Source organism: Globicephala melas, chromosome 12, assembly GCF_963455315.2.
Source record: "Globicephala melas chromosome 12, mGloMel1.2, whole genome shotgun sequence".
Taxonomy (NCBI): Eukaryota; Metazoa; Chordata; class Mammalia; order Artiodactyla; family Delphinidae; genus Globicephala; species Globicephala melas.
In genome coordinates, this window is record NC_083325.1 from 81,911,157 (window position 1) to 81,930,748 (window position 19,592).

The 19,592-nt window shown below is 52.1% G+C and overlaps 1 protein-coding gene across 1 annotated transcript in view; it reads right to left on the reverse strand.

Moving 5' to 3' along the window:
• Positions 1–19,592, reverse strand: part of GREB1 (growth regulating estrogen receptor binding 1) — a 69,577-nt gene that overhangs the window by 43,618 nt on the left and 6,367 nt on the right. The window contains exons 3-9 of the mRNA XM_060309299.1: positions 18,275–18,451; positions 12,731–12,913; positions 10,338–10,481; positions 8,874–9,002; positions 5,088–5,201; positions 4,466–4,609; positions 1,715–1,900 (exon numbers count right to left, since the gene is read on the reverse strand). Of these exons, the coding sequence (XP_060165282.1) occupies positions 1,715–1,900; positions 4,466–4,609; positions 5,088–5,201; positions 8,874–9,002; positions 10,338–10,481; positions 12,731–12,913; positions 18,275–18,451 (1,077 nt within the window). The remainder of the gene's footprint in view (positions 1–1,714; positions 1,901–4,465; positions 4,610–5,087; positions 5,202–8,873; positions 9,003–10,337; positions 10,482–12,730; positions 12,914–18,274; positions 18,452–19,592) is intronic.

Sequence of the window (19,592 nt, forward strand, 5' to 3'; positions counted from 1 at the left end):
GAGCTGTCTTAGCTTGAGTAAGAGTGGTACCCTGGGCAAGGGAGGTGTTGATGGAGAAGGTGGGCGAGGTTGGATTCAGGATGAAGCCGGGCTTACTGATGGATTGGATGTGGATTGTAAGAGTGAGAAAGAGAAACACATGCACATTTTCCCAGATTCCAGACAGTCCTGAGCAGCACCCTTGAGGGTTCCTCCCTACCTGCTGCATCTCCATCTCCTCCAGGTCCCTGAATACCGAGTGTCCCAGGGCTCAAACCCTGGCACTTTCGTCCATCCACCACCCCTCCCAGTCGCTCATCCAGCCTCACAGCTTTAATATAGATCGTCACTGAGCCGGTGTTTCCTAAATGTATACCTATAGCTGCAACGTCTCCCTGGGGCTCAAGACCTGCACATCCAAATCCTTGACTCGGCCCACCTGGCTGCCCCATCAGCGGCTCAAACTTGAAATTGCCGAGACGGGACTTTCGCTCATCCTCCAGCGCCATGGCTCACCTGGTTGCTCAGGCCAAAATGCAAGCACCGTCTTTCCCTCACGTCCCTCAGACAGACAGCCCACCATCCTGACCTTCCCAATCTCTCCCCTGTGGCTGTTAGTGGTCCAAGTCACCACCTGCCTTCCCTGGGACGACTGCACCATCTGGCCACACATGGCAGCCCATGTGGTCTTCTTGAAATGAAAGTCAGATCATATCTGTCCCCTGCCCAAAACATTGCAGTGGTGCTATGGACTGAATTGTGTCCCCTTCAAATTCGTATGTTGAAGTATTAACCCCCAATACGACTTATTTAGCGATAGGGCCTTTAAAGAAGTAGCTAAGTGAGGTCAGAAGGGTGGGGCCCTAAGCCAGTAGGACTGGTGGCACTCTAAGAAGAGGAAGCGACACCAGAGCTCACCCTCTGTCCCCACACACATGCACAGAGGATACAGTGAGAAGGCAGCCGTCTGCAAGCCAGGAAGAGAGGCCTCACCAGAACCCAACCTTGCTGCCACCCTCATCTTGGATTTCCAGCCTCTAGAAACGTGAGAAGATAAATTTGTGAGGTTTAAGCATGCAGTCTGTAGTATTTTGTTATGGCAGCCCGAGCCGACAAATACAAATTGTTTCTCAATGTGTCTAAAATACGAACTCTTGACCTTAGCCTGAGGCCCTACCCTCTCTCTGACAGCACCCTCACTGCCATGCTCTCACTCTGCAGCCGCCCTGGCTCCCACTGACCTGGGGCTCCATGCTCCAGCCCCGCCTGCCGCCCACCCATCCTCCCGCCTCTGCCTCCCTCAGAGCTTCATAAGGCTGGATCCTTCTCATCACTCGGGTCTCGACCCAAACGCCATCTCCTTACAGAGGCCTTTTCTGACAACTTGAAACAACCCCACAATCACATACCCCACCTCCCTCTGCTTATTTTCCACTTGTTTACTGTTTCTCTCTCCCACTAGGATACAATCTCCTTGAGGGCAAAGCCATTGTTTTCTTCCTGCTGTATCTCTGCGCCTAGAAGGGCAGGGAAATCATGTTTGAATTCTCACTGTAGATTTTGACCTACTTGAAGGCCTTCCCAGCCCCTCGGGGTGGAGAGCACTGCAGTGACCTGACAGCAGAGGCGGTCTTCACCAGGGTTCAAAGAGAGGGTCAGCGATCAAGGCTTGTGCGGTTCCCGTCTTTAGCGATTATTCCACCAGTGGTTCCCACGAAATGGGAGGGAGACTCACCCAGCTGGACGAGATAGTAGACGGTCAGCAGGAGCTGCATCTCCTCTGAGATGGGCTGTATCGTGGAGGCCCCATACTGCCCATACGCTCTGGAGATAGACTGGGAGTTCTGGTAGCACGTGTACAGGAGAGGGCTCACGACGACATCGTTCAGGTTCCCACAGAGGTAAGGGAAGTGCCCGTGCCCTGGGGGACGAGAAACAGCACCTGCTTGGCCCCTGGCCTCGGGCACAAGGTGTGGTCCCCACATGTGGGCGGTCTCTGAATGCCAGGGAGTGAAAACAGGCAGGCCGGTTGCACCTGGGGTAACGCGAGTGCTCCTTTCCAAGGAAGTCTTGAACTCCCAGCCCTTGCTGATGTGCGCACCTGCTCTGAGAACAGACAGGGGCTGTAGCATTTGCTTGTTCATTTAGTCCAAACCCCTATTTTAGAGCCCAGCAAGCTCAGGCCCAGAGGGAACTGGCAAAGCTGAACAGCCATCGCCTGAGCTGCTCCTTCGGCTCTGACTCTAGAAATTTCACGCAGGCAACGCCTACCAGATCTTTGCCAGGCCTGCGCCAGCCCGAGTCTCCCCAGCTCCCCGTTTTGGATTCTGCCTCCCACTTTCCCAGAACTCTCTGACAAGCTGAGTTAGGAAAATAAATCACTGTACAGACCAGAGACTCCGAATACTGACAGAACTTGACAAATGCTTTAGCGAATGTTACAAGATTAATTCTGATGGCAACTCTCAGAGGCGGGTCAGCCCAGGCCAGTTCCAAATCGCCTCTGCACCATTTCTTAACTATGTGACCCTCCACGAGAAGCTTAACTTCCCTAAGCCTCAGTCTCCACCTTTGTAGAATGGGGTGGAGAAGACTGAGCCCTCGTGTGGTTGCTGAGATGATCAAACGTGGTTCAGCGTGGGTGTGGCAATTTGTACTCAGAAGGTCTCCACTTATTCACCAAACACACACTTAGTGGACGCCTGCCGTGTGCTATGTACGGGCCTCACACTCGGCTCTGGGGGAAGATCTGGGGACTGGGACACAGTTCATGTCCTCCAGGAGATTGATTCCCAGACCTGAGGGTGCATGAGGGTCCCCTGAAAGGCTTCCTAAAACACAGGTTGCTGGGCCCCACCACAGAGCTTCTGATTCGGATTCTGGGATGGGCATGGGAATTCACACCTCTACTGAGGTCCCAGGTGACGCTGGCTTTGCTGGTCCAGGGACCACAATTTGGGTAGCATTGTTCACAAACATTATGGTTTATAAGAGAAAATGTAAAGAATTACTATTAAAAGAAGGATGTGAAATTTGTCATGAAAGAGGCACAGAGAAGCTACAACGGGGCCCAGATAAAAGGAATCTGAGGGGCTTCCCTGGTGGTGCAGTGGTTAAGAATCCACCTGCCAATGCAGGGGACACGGGTTCAAGCCCTGGGCCGGGAAGATCCCACATGCCGCAGAGCAACTAAGCCCGTGCGCCACAACTACTGAGCCTGCGTGCTAGAGCCCACGAGACACAACTACTAAAGCCCGCGTGCCACAGCTACTGAAGCCCGCACGCCTAGAGCCCGTGCTCTACAACAAGAGAAGCCACCACAATGAGAAGCCTGCGCACCGCAATGAGGAGTAGGCCCTGCTCGCTGCAACTAGCCTCACGCCCAGTTCAAAACCCAGACCTGCACCCTTCTTCCTGAATATCCTGTTCTTTTTTTTTTTAGGATAAAGAAAGGAGTACCCTCTCCTATTTCGTAATTAAGAGTAAGATACCTCCCCACTTTCCTACCACCCTCTCTCCTCTACTCCTACAAACATGATACCAAATAGTGTTCACTCTACTCAATACTCTGTAATGACCTATATGAGAAAAGAATCTAAAAGAGTGGATATATGTATATGTACAACTGATTCACTTTGTTGTACACCTAAAACTAACACAACATTGTAAATCAACTATACTCCTATAAAAAATTTTTTAAAGTTTATGCCATCTAATAATAACAGAAAAAATAAAAATAAAAAAATAAAATAAAAAAATGAAAAACACCCCACAGTCTGCCCTTATTTAAGAAGGACCTGAATGTGTGAGTGTGTGTGTGTGTGTGTGACTCCGTGCCAGCCCACGGCACTGGCCAGCACCATCATCAAACAAGCCCTGCCGAATCCTCACGTTTCAAGGGCTCCCGCTTCGTTAGGAAGGAATTTCCTTAGTTGAGCCACAAATTGACCTCCAACCACGTATATAAGCCCACAGAATAGAGGTCACATCTGGTCTTGTTTCATGCTTCTGCCTGGTGACCATGGCTATCTTTGCCCAAAGTCAGATTTCATGGCTCCAAAATACTAGTGGTCACAGGACAACCTGCCAGACCGGGGGCCTGACAAATCGGCAAGGGGCTGATGACCCATCTCTCACCCTCGGTGCTCAGCCCTGGGCCTGGTACCATGGCAGGAGCCGAGGGAGGCTGAGAGAGGGACTGATTGAAGGAACAAATGAACAAGCAAATGGTCGTCATGGGACAGGATCGTCTCACTTGGGCTCATCGTAGAAAACGGTGACAAGCTCTGAAACTCTGGCGCCTGATCACGGGCTACCCCAGTGACCAGTCTGCTTGGTTCACTCATTGCCCCGGAAAGGATTTTAGAGTTTTCCCAGGAGGACCCCTTGGTGTGGAGTCAGACTGGGAGGACGCGTCATGTTGCCTGTTTCTCGTGCGTTCCCTGGGCTCCCCAACTTCCACCACTCGTCACACTGCTGTACTTGCCTTTAAAGATCACTGGCTTGGCCTTGCATATTTTCAGCAAGTTGTCGGGAACGGACACTGGTTCTCCGGAGGCCACAACGGGAAAGGTGACTGAAGCCGGTCCCACCAAGCCAACCGGGGGCATGCAGGTCACGCCTGTGCTCTCTAGGAACACGCCAAGAGCGTTAGGAAGACACGTCAGACAAAGCATCCACCTCCGGCAGACCTGCCGTCAGGCTGGCCAACACATCTGCTACAACTTGACCAGTTCCCTGCTTATGGGAGCATCCAAGTCCGGGAATCACAGATTCCTGCGGTCAAAAGCATCTTAAAGGTCACTGGGTCCCCCTTCCCCACCGAACAACCTAGTCTCCTCCTCTCAATATCCCTGCCAAGGGACAGGCAAGCCTTTTAAAAAATTCCTCTAGGATCAGAGAAGTCAATACTGTACATAGATCCTGGGCTTTGTTAAGCAAGTCTAATGTACGAGAAAGAGAATCTTTTGTTATACCCAAGTCTGCCTCCCTAGAACTTTCTCACCAATACACACAAAAGCACATGTAAGCACACACACACACCACCGGCAGCACCACCACCGCTAGTACCCAAGCCTTGGACTTGGGGCAAGGATTTCGTCACTTACCGTACTTAGCTCTGTTCCCGCCACCCTGGGGGTGGCCACCATCCGCAGCTGATGGAGATTCTGGAGACCATCCTTTGTGGCGTTTTTTGGGGGGCCCGGAGTTTGATAAGATACCTAGGCCACATTCAGAGTGTGGATTAGGGTGTCACTAGGGATGAGCTTCAATACAACGTTCCCCTGAATTGGAGCACACTTATTTGTAATTTTTTAAATCACAGTTTCACAATGGGTTTTAGCATCTAGTGAAGTATCTAGGCTTAAGGAAATATCCCATCGACCTTGGTAAATGTTTTATTCCAAAGCTGTGCAAGTGTCTAAGTTTTAGCTCTCCGAGCATTACTTCCTTCATCTTTACAGTGGGATAATAAAACCTAGTCTGAAAGGTGGTTTGATCAGGACTAAAGAGAATATACGTAAAGCACAGTCTGGGTCCAATAAATGGTGGCCACCAAGACCCACATCACCATCATCGTCTACACATTCCAGTAAACGAGTACGTGTTTCTGCAGACCAGCTGCAACTGCATTCAACTTACCGCCACAGTTTCACCACTTGGGGGCAGCACCGATCCACCTGTGCGCCTCTCCCCACCCCCGGCCTCGATAAGCTAATTTCAGACTAACAAAATGATGGGGAACAGAAGCTGGTGCCCACTGCGGTTAATGAGTCATCCCGGCCCACGGCAGGGAACAGCATGAGAATGACTCATGCTCTGTTCTGGGATTATTCAAAGTATCAAGAATTGGTTACCATATTTTTTGGGACCCATCCAACACAAAAGTTCCCCTACATTTAGAGCTCCGCGTTCAACCATGACACATTAAAGTTTAAATTTTAAAACTCTCTATTCCCAGATACAACCCCATCCCAAGGTAAACCAGAACCCCAGATGCCTTCTGACGACCCACGAGCTCCTGGTGATTCTAAACCGCACCAGGGTTGAGAACCGCCGGTTTAGAGCAATGTTTCTCCAAGTCTGGCCTGAGACAAAGCTGAACAGAACCAGTGGGAGCTTGTTCAGAGTGTCTGCTCCCGGACACCCCTCAGCCTACAGAAGCAGACCTCTGGGAGTGAAAGAAAACACTTCGTTCACAAGCACCCTGGTTACGCTGAGGCGCACTGCAGTTTGAGAATCATTGCTTTAGAGTCTTTTAAAAGCAATCCAAAGTTATTTTCACCTCTTCTTTAGACCGATTGAAAATGAATGAAATGAAGTGAATAAAATGTTAAAAACGTGAAGTTCTTTGTTTGCAAAGAGCTTTCCAGCAGGTGGTCTCCTCTGATCCCCGCAACCTCTGAGGCAGCTTCTGCTATGTTTGTTCCATTTAGAACCATATCTTCACCTCCCCGAATATCTGTCCTCAAGAGCCAGTAGAAGAGCTCCCACAAAGACTGAGATGCCAGCTCCCCTAAAAACCACGTTAAACTACCAAAGCAGGGAGGGCAATGGGATTGGGTCTCGGTACTAAGGATGGAAGATCTACAGGTATTTTCTCCCTTTGGGATGCTAACACTAACTGTCTCTACGTGGACTCTAAGCTCATGATTTCTGCCAAAATGATGTCACCAGGAGCTGCCCCTGTGGACCATCTATTTCTGGCCATGTGTCCTGGTAGTGGGGAGGGGGACCCTATTTGGCACTTTGGGGGAGACAAGTCTTCATCATATAGCCCACTTCCTGCAGGCACTGCACATCCGGACGCTGAGCTGGGACAACCAGAAAAAGGATCCTGCACTTTTCCTTACTCCCTCCCCCACCCTACCCCCGCCCCGTCCCGCAGGGGCAGCACTTCCACTGCGAACCACTGAGCGACAGCCCCCAAGCCCTGGTTAAACACTCCTTGTAGCTTCAGAAGCAGTTTCTTAAAACTGGTTCCAGCTCTCCCCAGAGCAGGCGTGAGGCACAGGACCTCTGATGCTCCCGCTGTGCCCTTAACGGTGCAACCGCACGCCGCCAGCATCCGTCACGCCCTCTGGGCCAGGCTCTGCGGAGTATCTGGGCTCCCAGAAGACACGATGGCGGCCCTGCTCCCAGGAACTTCACAGGCCCGACAGACACAAATGGCCGCGGAACGAAGCCTGACACCTGAGTGTCACAAGGAGGGAGCCCTCCTACAGGGAGGAGGTGACACCTGAGCTAAGCTCTGAAGGGCACGTATAGAAGGTGGGTGGCGAGAGCCCTTCAAGGGCACGGATGTGTGACCAGGGCATAGAGACAGGATGGGGAGGGCACTGAGCTGTACCCAATGCAATCAGGGTACGAGTTCTTAAGTAGAAAGAGTGGGGAATGAGCGAGTTCAAGAGGTTGGTTGGGGCCAGATTCCGGAAGTTTCCAGCACCACGCTAGGGAACTGGGGCTCTATTTCTCATGCCCCTCAAGGAAACACATTCATTCACCACAGAAGGAGCCTCCGGTTGGGTCCACAGAGCCAAGCTCATAGGGCCCAGGCCGAAGGATGTCCTCTGTCCCTGCTGTCCGGGGTGGACGCACCCAGGCCTCAGTGCAGGGAGGGGAGGTACCAGCAGCACAGTCTCCCGTCACCGTCCCCAGAGGCTCAGTCCTCAGCCGCTGGTCGCCCTCAATTTAGCACCTAGCCGAGAAGAAACAGTCTTGGGAGGAAAAGCGGGTGCCTGCCTGGGGTTCCTCACACTGGGGAAGTTACAGGGATTTGACTCCAGAATGGACACTCTGGTCAGGACTGCGAAAGCTCAGATCCAAGTCAGAAAAGATATAGTTCCCTCAACTAAGAGGGAGACAATTCCCGCACCAGGGGAGTCCTCCGCCAGCCGTGTCGCGGAAGCAGGGAGGCCTGGCACGCAGGCTGGTGTCTCTCTGGGCCACACTTTCCTTCTCTGTAAGACAGGTTGGACTAGACGGTTTCTGGGCCCTCTTCCGGTGAAGCTCTCGGGTCCTAATGTTCCACTCAGCTGTGTGCACGCAGGAGGGAGGAGAGACGTAAGACTGGCCTATTAAATGGCTCCAGGTAAGCACGGAGGGAGGGCACTGAACGTGGGGTCCCCGGACCGCTCCGACCCTTCCTCAACCCACAGCCTCTGCTCCAGCAGGAGGCCCACTTCACCCCTTCACTCGCTTTTCTCACTCGGACCCTCACCGCCTCATCCCTCTTCCTCACTTCCTCCCATACGATCTCTAATTAATGCTTCCCCAACTGTCAGCTGCAACTCAGCTGTCACCTCCGCCAGGAAGCCCTCCCTGAAAAGACCAGCTCAGTGATGGTGTTGATGCAGGTGGCGATAATGGCGCCCCTTAGTGAGCTGCCAGCTGTGCCCTGAATTTCCATACAGCGCCTCATCTAACCTCCAACTGCCCTCAGAGCGGAATTCTCATCTCCTGATGAGGGAATGTTTAGCCAGGAGACTTGATCCCCTGACAGAGCTGGGTTTTGAATTCTTGTTCATCTGACTCTGGAGCCCCTATCTTCCCATGACACCACGTGGCCCCATTTCTCCAGAACTCTCCAGCCCTCACGGTGGGCGGCCCACAATGCGACAGGTCACCCGCCCATACGGGGCTCCCACTGTGCTGGGCAGACACACCCACCACCCAAGTCGGGGGCCGAAGCCAGGGCCCCCCCCCCGGTGCCAGGGCCTGAGCACAGCCCCACGGACTCAGGAGGCACCTGATGACCTGGCCTGACTCTCCTTCCAAGCCCCCCAATTCCAGGAGGCTCGGGGGCCTCGGCACGGGGGCTCCCCCATCCTCCCGCCCCGCCACCGTTTTGACCCAGAGCAGAGTAAGGCCCCGAACAGGACAGGCAAGGCTACCTAAGGCCGAGGGACGCGGCGCGGCGGACAGGCTGTGCTTCACCAGCAGCTGGTGCTTCGGGGAGTCTTTGCCGTTGAAAACAGCCGGACCCACGGCTGCGGTTAGTGACGCATGATCGTGGGCTGGTCCTGACAGCAGAGAGAAAGAGGGGAGACAGCGGGGCACTCCGTGAGCCCAGCAAGCAGGAGATGACTCTTCCTCCATTTTACAAATTAGCCTTTCACTGATGCGGCCCGTCGGGAGGCAGAGCTCTTGCCAGAGTGATTCGCGCCCCCCCCCGGAGAAAGCACAGACACACACGGACAGGCACACACGCGTATGTGCACACACAGGCACACACACTCCTGCGCCTGCTTTACTGAGCATGCCTGGTGAGAGAAGGGCCAACGGGGCCGCTGGATTCCGGGAGCACCCCTGCATCTGCTCCACCCTCCTTCCACCTTCTCGCTCACCCTCCTGAGTTCAGGGGCATGTCAGACATGCTCAGGAAAGCAGCCAGGTTTGCCATCGCCCAGATCCAGGCTGCCCACAGGGCCTGGGGCTCCCCGGGCCCGAGGAGAATTCTGGGGGCCATCGGGGGCTGTGGTCTTGTAAGTCACCCACATCAGCCAGAATGATCTGGAAGGCACTCCAGACTCAGGAGCAGCACAAAACATCTCCTGTGTTGAGGCGGCATGGTGAGGGGTTAAGGGTGGGTTCCATAGCCAGACGACCCGTGTCTGAGCCCCAGCTCTGCTGCGTACTTGCTGTGCAACCTTCCTTAACTTACGTCACCTCCCATTGTTCTCATCTAGACAATGGAGGTAATCACAGAGCCACTGTGAGGACGACACAAGTTAACAGAAGGTCATAAGCACAAAGTATTTGCTATTACTATCATCGTACTCAATTCTTACGATCACCCTGCAGATTAGACAGAAAAGATTTTCTCCATCTGTACGGATGAGGAAACGGAGATTCAAAGAGTTAAAATGAGTGGCCCCAAATCACCTGGCTAGGAGGCAGCAGCGCTGGAACTCACACCAAGGTGTTCTGACGACAAAAGCAGTGATCCCTCCAGCTACCAAGGTGTGACAGGCCCCAGGCGGCCCGGGCGCAGTGAGGACAACAGCAGACACCACGTGGAATGGGGGACACCGTGCCTCTGGAGGACAGTGTGTTCCCAGCCCAGGTGCAGCCTCTTCGCTGTGGATTACGAGTCACATGGGGCAAGGGCCCGGCTCCCCTCGGCAGAGCCCCTGGGCAGGAGGAATAACGACCACCAACCCACCAGAGGCCTTGGGAAGGAGGCTGCTATCTCCTTGATAACAGCTGTCGTGCTTATCAGGTCTGTTTGTCATGGCAAATGCCAAGTTTGCCCGTGAGATCCTATGCGAGCATCTTTGTGCCTCAATTTCCAAGTCAGAACACTGGGGAAACTAAAGCCCAATCCCGGCGCGTCCGGCGCTGCTCCATCATCTCACCTGCCTGCGGTGCTCCCAGCGGGACGCTCGGGGTCGTCCCAGGACCAGGCTCGCTGGGGAAGGGAGCTGGCAGCCCAGAGCTCTCCAGCGGTGGGAACAGAGAGCTGGAACACGCACTGGCAGATGCCTGCCGGCTTCTGAGCTCTGTGGGGAAAATGCACACGTGAAAACCAGCCCACTGCTCCTCCCCAGCAGTGTGAGATGACTTCCTAGACCGGAATCTGTCCTGTCGGAGAGCCAGCTACAGAGATGACCACAGTGGTGCCAAGCCCATCCTAGTCTCTTCGTCCGGGGAAGGAGGGGATGTGACATGCCCCAGGCTCGGTGCCAAAGGCAGGGGATCCATCGGAGGGACAGCTCTTCTGCCAGGAGCAGGAACAATAGTGACCATTTGGGAAACAGACAGGAACTCATGATACAAACGAAAACTTCCATGACCGCCCTTCAAGTCCAAGGGAAGAACAGAGCTTTACTCAAAGGTAATGGAACAGCTAATACCATCCTCCAGCCCTAAATCACTCTCTGTGCGGAAGATTAACCCCCAGGAGTACTTGGTCACAGCAAGTGATCAAAGGCTCTTATCTGGTCCCACAAGGGGAAGAACCACTGCCTCCCCAGGACGTAGAAAATGACAGGCAGGTATGCAGTAGGAGCTCAAGAAATATTTGCTGAGCCATGCAAGAACAGGAGAGGGGCGGGGAGAGGAGTGATGGGAGGGGACAGGGGAAGAACGTCCAGAGCCAGCCCCTCCTGAAGCCCTCTGCTCTACTTGCAGAAGCTGGCTGGGAGATTCCAGGTGACCAGAGTGAACCTACGCAGACAGGTGAGGGACAACAGTCTGGCTCTCCCGGGCACCTCGCGGAGACCGCTCCTAGGACACGTCCCTCCCCAGCTGTTTGTGAAGGGATGGGGGGGAATCTCAGAGAGTACCTAGGCCTGGGAAATCCAGCCCCTCTGCCCCTATAGTCTGACTGCAGCCATGAGAATACGGAGAGAGAGAGAAGGGCGGAGTGTGGCCCTTTCCTAAAGCGGGAGCCCACTCACTTCTGCAAGGACCAGCACCAGGAAGCTGGTCTTTCTCTTCACAGTTAACAGGCTGTGGAGCGGGAAGGGGGCCTATTTGAGCTGAGTTTTCTCTAAGTCAGGGTTTCTCAGCGTCGGCGCCATTGACTCTGGGTTGCACAATTCTTTGGAGGGGTGCTGCCCCAGGCACTGCACGATCCAGCAGCATCCCTGGCCCCCACCCACGAGATGCCAGTGGCTCTCTGCACTCATGACGATCAACAGTGTCTCCAGATATTGCCAAATATCCCCTGGGGGACAGAACCACCCCCGGCTGAGAACCTTGCCCCAGATACTTGCCACAAGAAGACACAGCACAGTGTTGGCCCTGTGTCAGCTTTGAAAGCTCCCATACAATTAGGCCGATACTATAAACTAGACACCCATAGTGCAAAGTCGCGCTGTAATTTCCCAGGACTGTAGCATCTAGTTTATAGTATAGTAAAGCTGACACAGGGCCAACACTGTGCTGTGCCTTCTTGTGGCAAGTATCTGGGGCAAGGTTCTCAGCCGGGGGTGGTTCTGTCCCCCAGGGGATATTTGGCAATGTCTGGAGACACCGCTGATCGTCATGAGTGCAGAGAGCCACTGGCATCTCGTGGGTGGGGGCCAGGGATGCTGCGGAATCGTGCAGTGCCCTATTGAGAACAGTATGGCGGTTCCTTAAACAACTAAAAGTAGAATTACCATATGACCCAGCAATCCCACCACTGGGCATCTACCCAGAGAAAACCATAACTCAAAAAGACACTTGCACCCCAATGTTCATTGCAGCACTATTTGCAATAGCCAGGTCATGGAAACAACCTAGATGCCTGTCGACAGACGAATGGATAAAGAAGATGTGGCACATATATACAATGGAATATTACTCAGCCATAAAAAGGAATGAAATTGGGGCATTTGTAGAGACGTGGATGGACCTAGAGACTGTCATACAGAGTGAAGTAAGTCAGAAAGAGAAAAACAAATATCGTATATTAACACATATGCGGAATCTAGAAAAATGGTACAGATGAACCATTTTGCAGGGCAGAAATAGAGGCACAGATGCAGAGAACAAACGTATGGACACCAAGGGGGGAAAGCAGGCGGAGGGGCGATGGGATGAACTGGGAGACTGGGATTGACATATATACACTAATATGTATAAAATAACTAATAAGAACGTGCTGTACAAAAAAATAAAATTCAAAACAAAAAAAATTTCACTGGGCTGACGTGTTGCCCGAAACTGCGTCTACTGCAGAGCAGTCTCGGCCCAGAGTCGTGCCGACAGGCCCCGGGCTCGCTTGGAGGCGCCCCCTTCTCACACCCCACCCCCTGCTCACCTGAGCCTTTCCAGCAAATTAGAGGCCCTTTGGTCAGAGCCCCTTGTGCGTTGCGGATCAGGTAATATTTCAAGTGTTTCTGCTTCTTGGGCTGGGTGGTCACCTTCAGGTTCATGTGGCTGGAGAACTCTGTGAAGTAACAGAAGCCTTTCTTCCCACAGCCAACGCAATTCCCAGAGAAACCTGGGGAGGAAAAAACCATGACCATCCCCATCTTACACCAAAGTCCCTCCAAGTGACACGTCGGCCACTAGGCATTCACATCCTATACCACACCAGTAGGGAAGTCCACGGGGCAAAGGTCCCTGTCAGCTCCTGCTGACAGGGGTCAAGATGACCTTGATGCCAACAGGAGGACCAAGTGGACTCATCGTAGAGCTGAGCCCAGACAAGCCTGGAAGGCTGAACTCGCTTAGGGGCACATTTAAAGCCTCTGCGTCCTACGGCACAGGCCAAGAACTGTCCCATTCAACTGTCTACGCTGACCGGGCACCTGCAATGATTTGCTGTGTCCGCATCTCCTTCAGGGCTGGCCAGTCACAGAATCTCAAAGCAATCAGACCCCTGAGACTGGATGCATTGGGAGTCCTCTTCAGAGTCCAAAGTTCCCTCCAGGAATCAAGTGGGTTGATCCCACGAGTTGCAGAGGAGAAATCAAGAGCTCCACCACGCAAGGCCAGGGTGGTGGTGAGTGAAATCTATAGCCCCAGCAGCCACGGAGTGGAGACACTCGGCTAAAACGTGGTGGTCTATGTCAGCGTCCTGCTGCCTGAAGCCAGAGGGGGCCTTTCTGGGAGATGACAGGGTTCAGCTCTGAGGCTCTGGGAAGGCTGGCTTTATAGAGGCAATGACAAAACCACCTCCCATGAACTATTAAAATCCAGAGAATGTGCTTGAAAGACCTTTACATACTGTAAAGTCTATTCAAACTGGTCTCAACAGAACTGTTGGTTAATACCAGAGAAATGTGATGATTTAGGTTTTCTATCTGGTGACCCTTCTGGTTTAACTTCACTATCTCACAAAGGCCTTCCCTGTGACCTTGCCTCGCCCACTGGTACGTCTGGTTTCTAAGGAGCAAGGTTCTTCGGCGGGAGAGACCCTGAAGCTGAGACTAACTTATTTTATCGTATGCTCTGGCTGACAAGTTTACAAAGGGCATTTCAACTCAGGCCAGGAGGACCGTGGGGTTCTGTGCATAAGCTCTGCCTTTAAAGGGGATAATTCTGAGGCCTCTGGCTACTGTCCAAAATAACATCAGTTTGTGAAGGTTCAAAACATCTCTCCACAGAGAAAGAAGACATCTAGATTACAGAAACCTTCTGGGTTCTCTGACTGATTTGAAGCAAATTTAATATTCCTTAAAAGGCCCTAGAAATAAAGACAAATCTCTTGGAATAAAAGGCAGGCACAGGTTAGTTTATCCTTCCAAACTCCTGCCCCCTGTGTACCAGAGAAACAGGTAAGGTGCCGAAGAAATGCCGGCACCATGCTCTATGTTTACGTGTTGTTAAAGGGACAGGGAGGAAACTACCACGCAGAGAAAACCAACAGCCTTCCTGCCATTCACTGTCACCCAAACAGGGCACTCAGCTTAACTGACACGACCACCAGTCCATCAGGACAGCAAAACCTTCTTTTGGGAAATGAGAACCAGAGAGGCTAAGTAGTTGTCCAGTGTCTAGATCCAGAGAGTGACGTGTGGATTCTAGCATGAGAATGGAGTGCAGACCCAGAAGCATGGCCTTCAAGGCTGCCCCCAATGCCCTCCAGCCTCGTCTCCTGCTTTATCGCCCTTTCCTCCTGCTACTATGCCGAATTCCCAACTGGACTTTATATTGCTGACCATTCTCATACCTTCTTCCTTAGTGTCAGAGTTACTGACATTTGTGTATTTTCCCCCATAAATATCCCCCTGCTTCCAAAGGACCGGGAGCACGGTACGTCTGTGGGGAGGCGTGGGCCATGTCTATGTGTGTAAGTGTGTGTATACAAACTAGTGCCTGACACAGGAGAGGCAGCAAATATCTGGAAGGAACAGGAGACAGGAAACAAGATAACTATCGAAGTGCACACTTAGCATCTCCGCATACATTTTGACAGGCTTTTGTTTTCTAACGTTCTAATGTTTCTAATGTTTTCTAACTTTATAATCTAATGTTTTTACTTATTCTTTGGTCTCCAACCTGGGCACCTTGAGATAAACTGCTCAACTGTCATCTAAGAATGAGGCCCTGAGAAAACTTCCACGCTCCCCGGAAGGGATTCTGACCCTGAGGGTTCAAAAGATGATGACCAAGAAGCAGAACTGCAAAACCAAGGACGCTCGGAGCGCTTCACCAAGGCCAGCACCGCCATCCCTTTCCAGAAATAGCTAAATAGCTTACAGGCCTTTTGTCCTATGAGAACTGTGGACTGTGGGACCATGGCTCCGTTCCAGAAGCAGGGAGGGGAGCCACAGACGAGAAGGGGCTCCTCCTTGCAGTTCAGAAATAAAAGTGGAAACCCTGGCCCTACCAGGATAGTAAGGACAGGCATACCTCGTTCTATTGTCCGTGCCTCTGTTTCTTCATATCTAAATGCTAGGTAGTAACACCTCACTCACCTGCCTCATTTTAACTAGAACAGATTCTCGCACATGAGAAGCGCTCAGGAAAGTAGCCGCTGTCAGGTTCCTTTGTTGCTGCTGCTGCTGCTGTCTTTCTCCCACTGGCAATCCACCCATTTATCATGACCCAACTCCATCACCACATACTCTGAGATACTCTCCCATCCCTGGGACTCGGCACGTCCTTCGGGATCCTCTAGCGCCTTAAGCCCTAGGCTGGGACCTGCTGCACAGAGATTTCTGTGGCCGTGGGTGCGATCTCCGAGCTGAGTCCTGGTTGGCCCGTGTCTTCCCACAGGCCCTGAGCTCCCAGGAAGGCCCAGGTCCCACTTGGCTTTGGGGCCCTGGGTTGAATTTAAAGTTCCCCTTCAGTTTGGGGTTATACATTCCATAAATGCTTAATTATTTGCGTTCCAGATGCACAAAGAGCTTGTTTACTCCCATCGCAGAAATGAACAATCTAGCTAGATGTTTTCTTCTCCTATGTCTTAGCTATCAGCCAATTTCGATGAATTACTATCAAAAAACTGAAACACCCATCTAGGTTTTCACTTTCTCAGACCAAATCCCTCAGTTGATTCAAACTCACTAAAACAACGCTCCCTTCGTTATAAATTACGGGGTGGGGAGAGGCACCTCAAGCTGTGGCTTCCCCCAAGATATTCCACAGCCTCCACTTTATGGGTCACTAAAAAGCGCTGAGCCCCGGCCCCCAGAGGGCTGCAGGGCCACCTTGTCCTGTGCAGCCATCAGGGTTAATTGCAGGAAACCTAAACAGCGCTAAGTGTGCAAGCTGAGAGCATAAAGTTGTTTTCAAAGAAGAAAGCATCGGTTATTACCAGCCGGCCCTTGTCACCCACCTCCGATGGCTTCTTGGCAAGCAATTAACAAAGACCCCACTTCCTCTAAGCTCCCCGCCTGAGGGGCTGAAGTTGTTCCTGGGCTGGTGGTGAATGAACTGAAAGATTCTTGTCTCCACATTTCGAGACCCAGAGCCTCCTTGATTTACCACCCTCGCAATTCCTTTACAGTCACAAAGGGGAGGAATTCATTCAGGCAAACCCCCAGCCGTGGCCAGATCAAACGCGAACCAAGTCACCAGGCCATCTTCCCCACTCATTTCGTCCTAAGCGGCCTCGATAAGCAAATTAATCTGAGACGCAATGACTCTGTGAGCTTCCTTGGTAGAGTGAATTTTCTGGATTCTTCTTGCTTTCAAAAACTAGTTACGATATCTGTTTTACACATGGTAGGGTATATAGCTAGTGGGAAGCTGCTGTAGGGCACGGGGAGTTCAGCTCGGTGCTCTGTGATGACCTAGCTGGGTGGGATGGGCCGGGGGGAGGGAGGTCCCAGAGGGAGGGGATATATATATATACATAGAGCTGATTCACTTCATTGTACAGCAGGAACTAACGCAACATTGTAAAGCGATGATACTCCAATTTAAAAAAGAAACAAACCAGTTACGACACAGGCCATTTCAGAGTACTGAGTAGAGTTCCCTGTGCTCTACAGCAGGTCCTTATTAGTTATCTATTTTATATGTGGTAGTGTGTATATGTCAGTCCCAATCTCCCAATTTATCCCTCCTCCACCTTAAGAATCTAAAACACACAAAAAAAGAGTGGATATATGTATATAACTGATTCACTCTGCTGTACACCTGAAACTAACACAACATTGTAAATCAACTATACTCCAATAAAAATTTCAAAAAAACAAAAACCAGTTACGATAAGCCCATGGACCTGCCTTAAGGGAGTACTGGCCACGACTTTTTCTCCCCCTGGTCGTTGCCCCAGAGCCATGTCCATCCCTCCAGTGAGCGTTCGTCTGCCGTGTTTCAGAGTTTACACACCACTGTGTCCCTGCGGCCCTCGTGGCAGGAACCACTTCTGTTTCTTCTCTGGGTCGATCCTCACTCTCCCCTCCCCACCTCCACCCTTTGGTCCTTTGCACAGAGCTTCAGACATAATACCTCCTCAATAAATATCCACTGCGGTGCGTTTACCTACTCGGCTTTGGGGGGCCATATCAAGCACAAAAGCGAGGTTTAAATGTTTGTACACGTGGGAAGTGCAGAAGGAACTGGGGAGCAGGGGAAGCCAGCTGGCTGGGCTCTCGGTCCAAACCTCACGTCTCCCCTGATTTTGCTCCACTAATGGGGGAGTGAGCTGAGCACAGGGCCAGGCACACAGAAAGAGCTCAACAGAAGTCCGAGCAAAGGGGAGCCGGGCTTCATAAGGCTTGGTCTCGACTCTGCACTGCAGCTGGGACCCTCTGGGCCAGCGGTGGTTCCAAAGATCAAAGCCACGGCTTCCCTAGGCTGACCTCGACCAGGTACGGGGCCGTGGGGCGTGGTAGTTAGAGGGTACCATCTGGAACCAGGAAGACCTGAGTTTGAATCCTGACTCTGTTCCTTTACTTGTGCGCTCTTGGGCAAGTGCATTAACAGGTCCAAGCACACCTGTTAAGCCAGGATAAGAATGACGGGCTGGTGAAGGGTAGAGCGAAGGAGAGAACGGCAGAGGGTGCCCGGCCGTCCCTCAGGACATGACCGTCCAGGAGGCAGGGCCACACGCTCGGCCTTCTTCTCGCCCTGCCTCGTGTCTGCTGGCTTCCGAGAGCATCTAGGACAGGGTTTGGATCGCAATTCTGACACAGTAGGCACTTTGGAAAGGTCTGACGAATACGTGTACAAGAAGAATTAGTGCTGATGGGTTTTCTACAGGAAGGTAGTCAGGTTTTAAAAGTAACTCTCCTTTGCATTCCATTCCACAAAGAAATAGCCCAGAGTGATGAATAAACAGGGTTGTGTGATACGCTGATGAAGAGGCTCAAAGGTGGCCTGTCCCCCAAGGGGACCAACAGCTCTCCTTGTGCCCACCCGCCAGGCGGCGGGAGCCGCAGAGAAGAGCAGAGGAGCAACTTACCAAGAAGGGCGTTGTGTCCATCGTCATCCGGCAAGAACCTCTTGTCAACGGCACACACCAGGAGATGGTCCGGCAGGCTGGGGGACTTGGCGCCCACCAGGAGGAAGCCCGCGGGGACATCGATGGGCTCGCTGGAGATGGAGACGAGACGCAGGTCCTTCCCTGCCTGGCAGAACCCTAGGAGGGACGGACAGGCTCACACGCTGCGCAGCGAGTGGTTCCCACGGAGCCAGGATCCACGCAGGCAAAGGGGTGACAACAGTTTGGTCTCGTCAGCAACCACCGTGCCGCTGGACCCGGCTGACTTGCAAATTAATTCTGAGAACACTCTTAAGTACATTACCCTTACATGCTTTTCACTTGCCAGTTACAACCATTCACAACAATAAAGTGATTAGGAAGAATAAAAAATTTAAAAAATTAAATTAATTCATTACTCATGACACTTAACCACATGCTGCTTTTCTGACTATCGGTGTCACCGTATAATATACATTAATGTAAAATGAAGCCCAGCAGGAAAGAAGGGTAGACCAGTGACGGTAAATTAAAACGTAGACAAGATAAATCCATACGGGACTGTGAGTGAGTCGATGTCTTCTCCACCCTATATTTTATGTGTACGAGGCAGGGGCACGTGGCAGGAATACGGGCTGAGGACCGGCTGACGCTGGTGGCCTCACAGGGCCCTCATCAGCAGAGGGAGACTTTCACTCTATACACATGAACCTTTCATATTTCAGAGCTTTAAAATATGTTTCCTATTTAAAACTTAAGTGTCCAAATATATTTAGGAAAAAAATGGAGAAGAGGGAAACAGCTGAGATCTATTTGGAGGGGCCCTTTCTGGGAATCTCCCTCCCTGAAGGCACGCGGAGCCGGATGCCCTGTGGCTTTTCCATCTTTAGTTATCGACAGGGACGATGAGAATTAACGTGAACCCTGATGACCCCAAGGCCTTCCCTGCAAAACTCTATGGTACTTTAAGAAGCCTCTCCTCTGGTGCACCTGCTTTACCATTTACAAGGCACTAGTTCCGAGTTCTCGCATCTGCCCCTGGGCGAAGCAGTAAGAGGCACCCACTGTGTACAGCACCAGGTGGGAGAAGCCCTGGGAAGTTGTCATTTGAGAGGTCAAGTCATCTGCTCAAAGCTGCTGGGAGGGGGGTCAGGATGGAGCTTGGGGCGGCCCCCCTGCATTGTCTTGGGGACGTCAAACCAGTTCCCACAGGTGAGGTCAAGGGCCCAGCAGGTCTTTACCTCCATGACCCAGGCCCCTCCCATTCTGCACAGCAGCCACTTCCTTCTGAAGAGCTGGA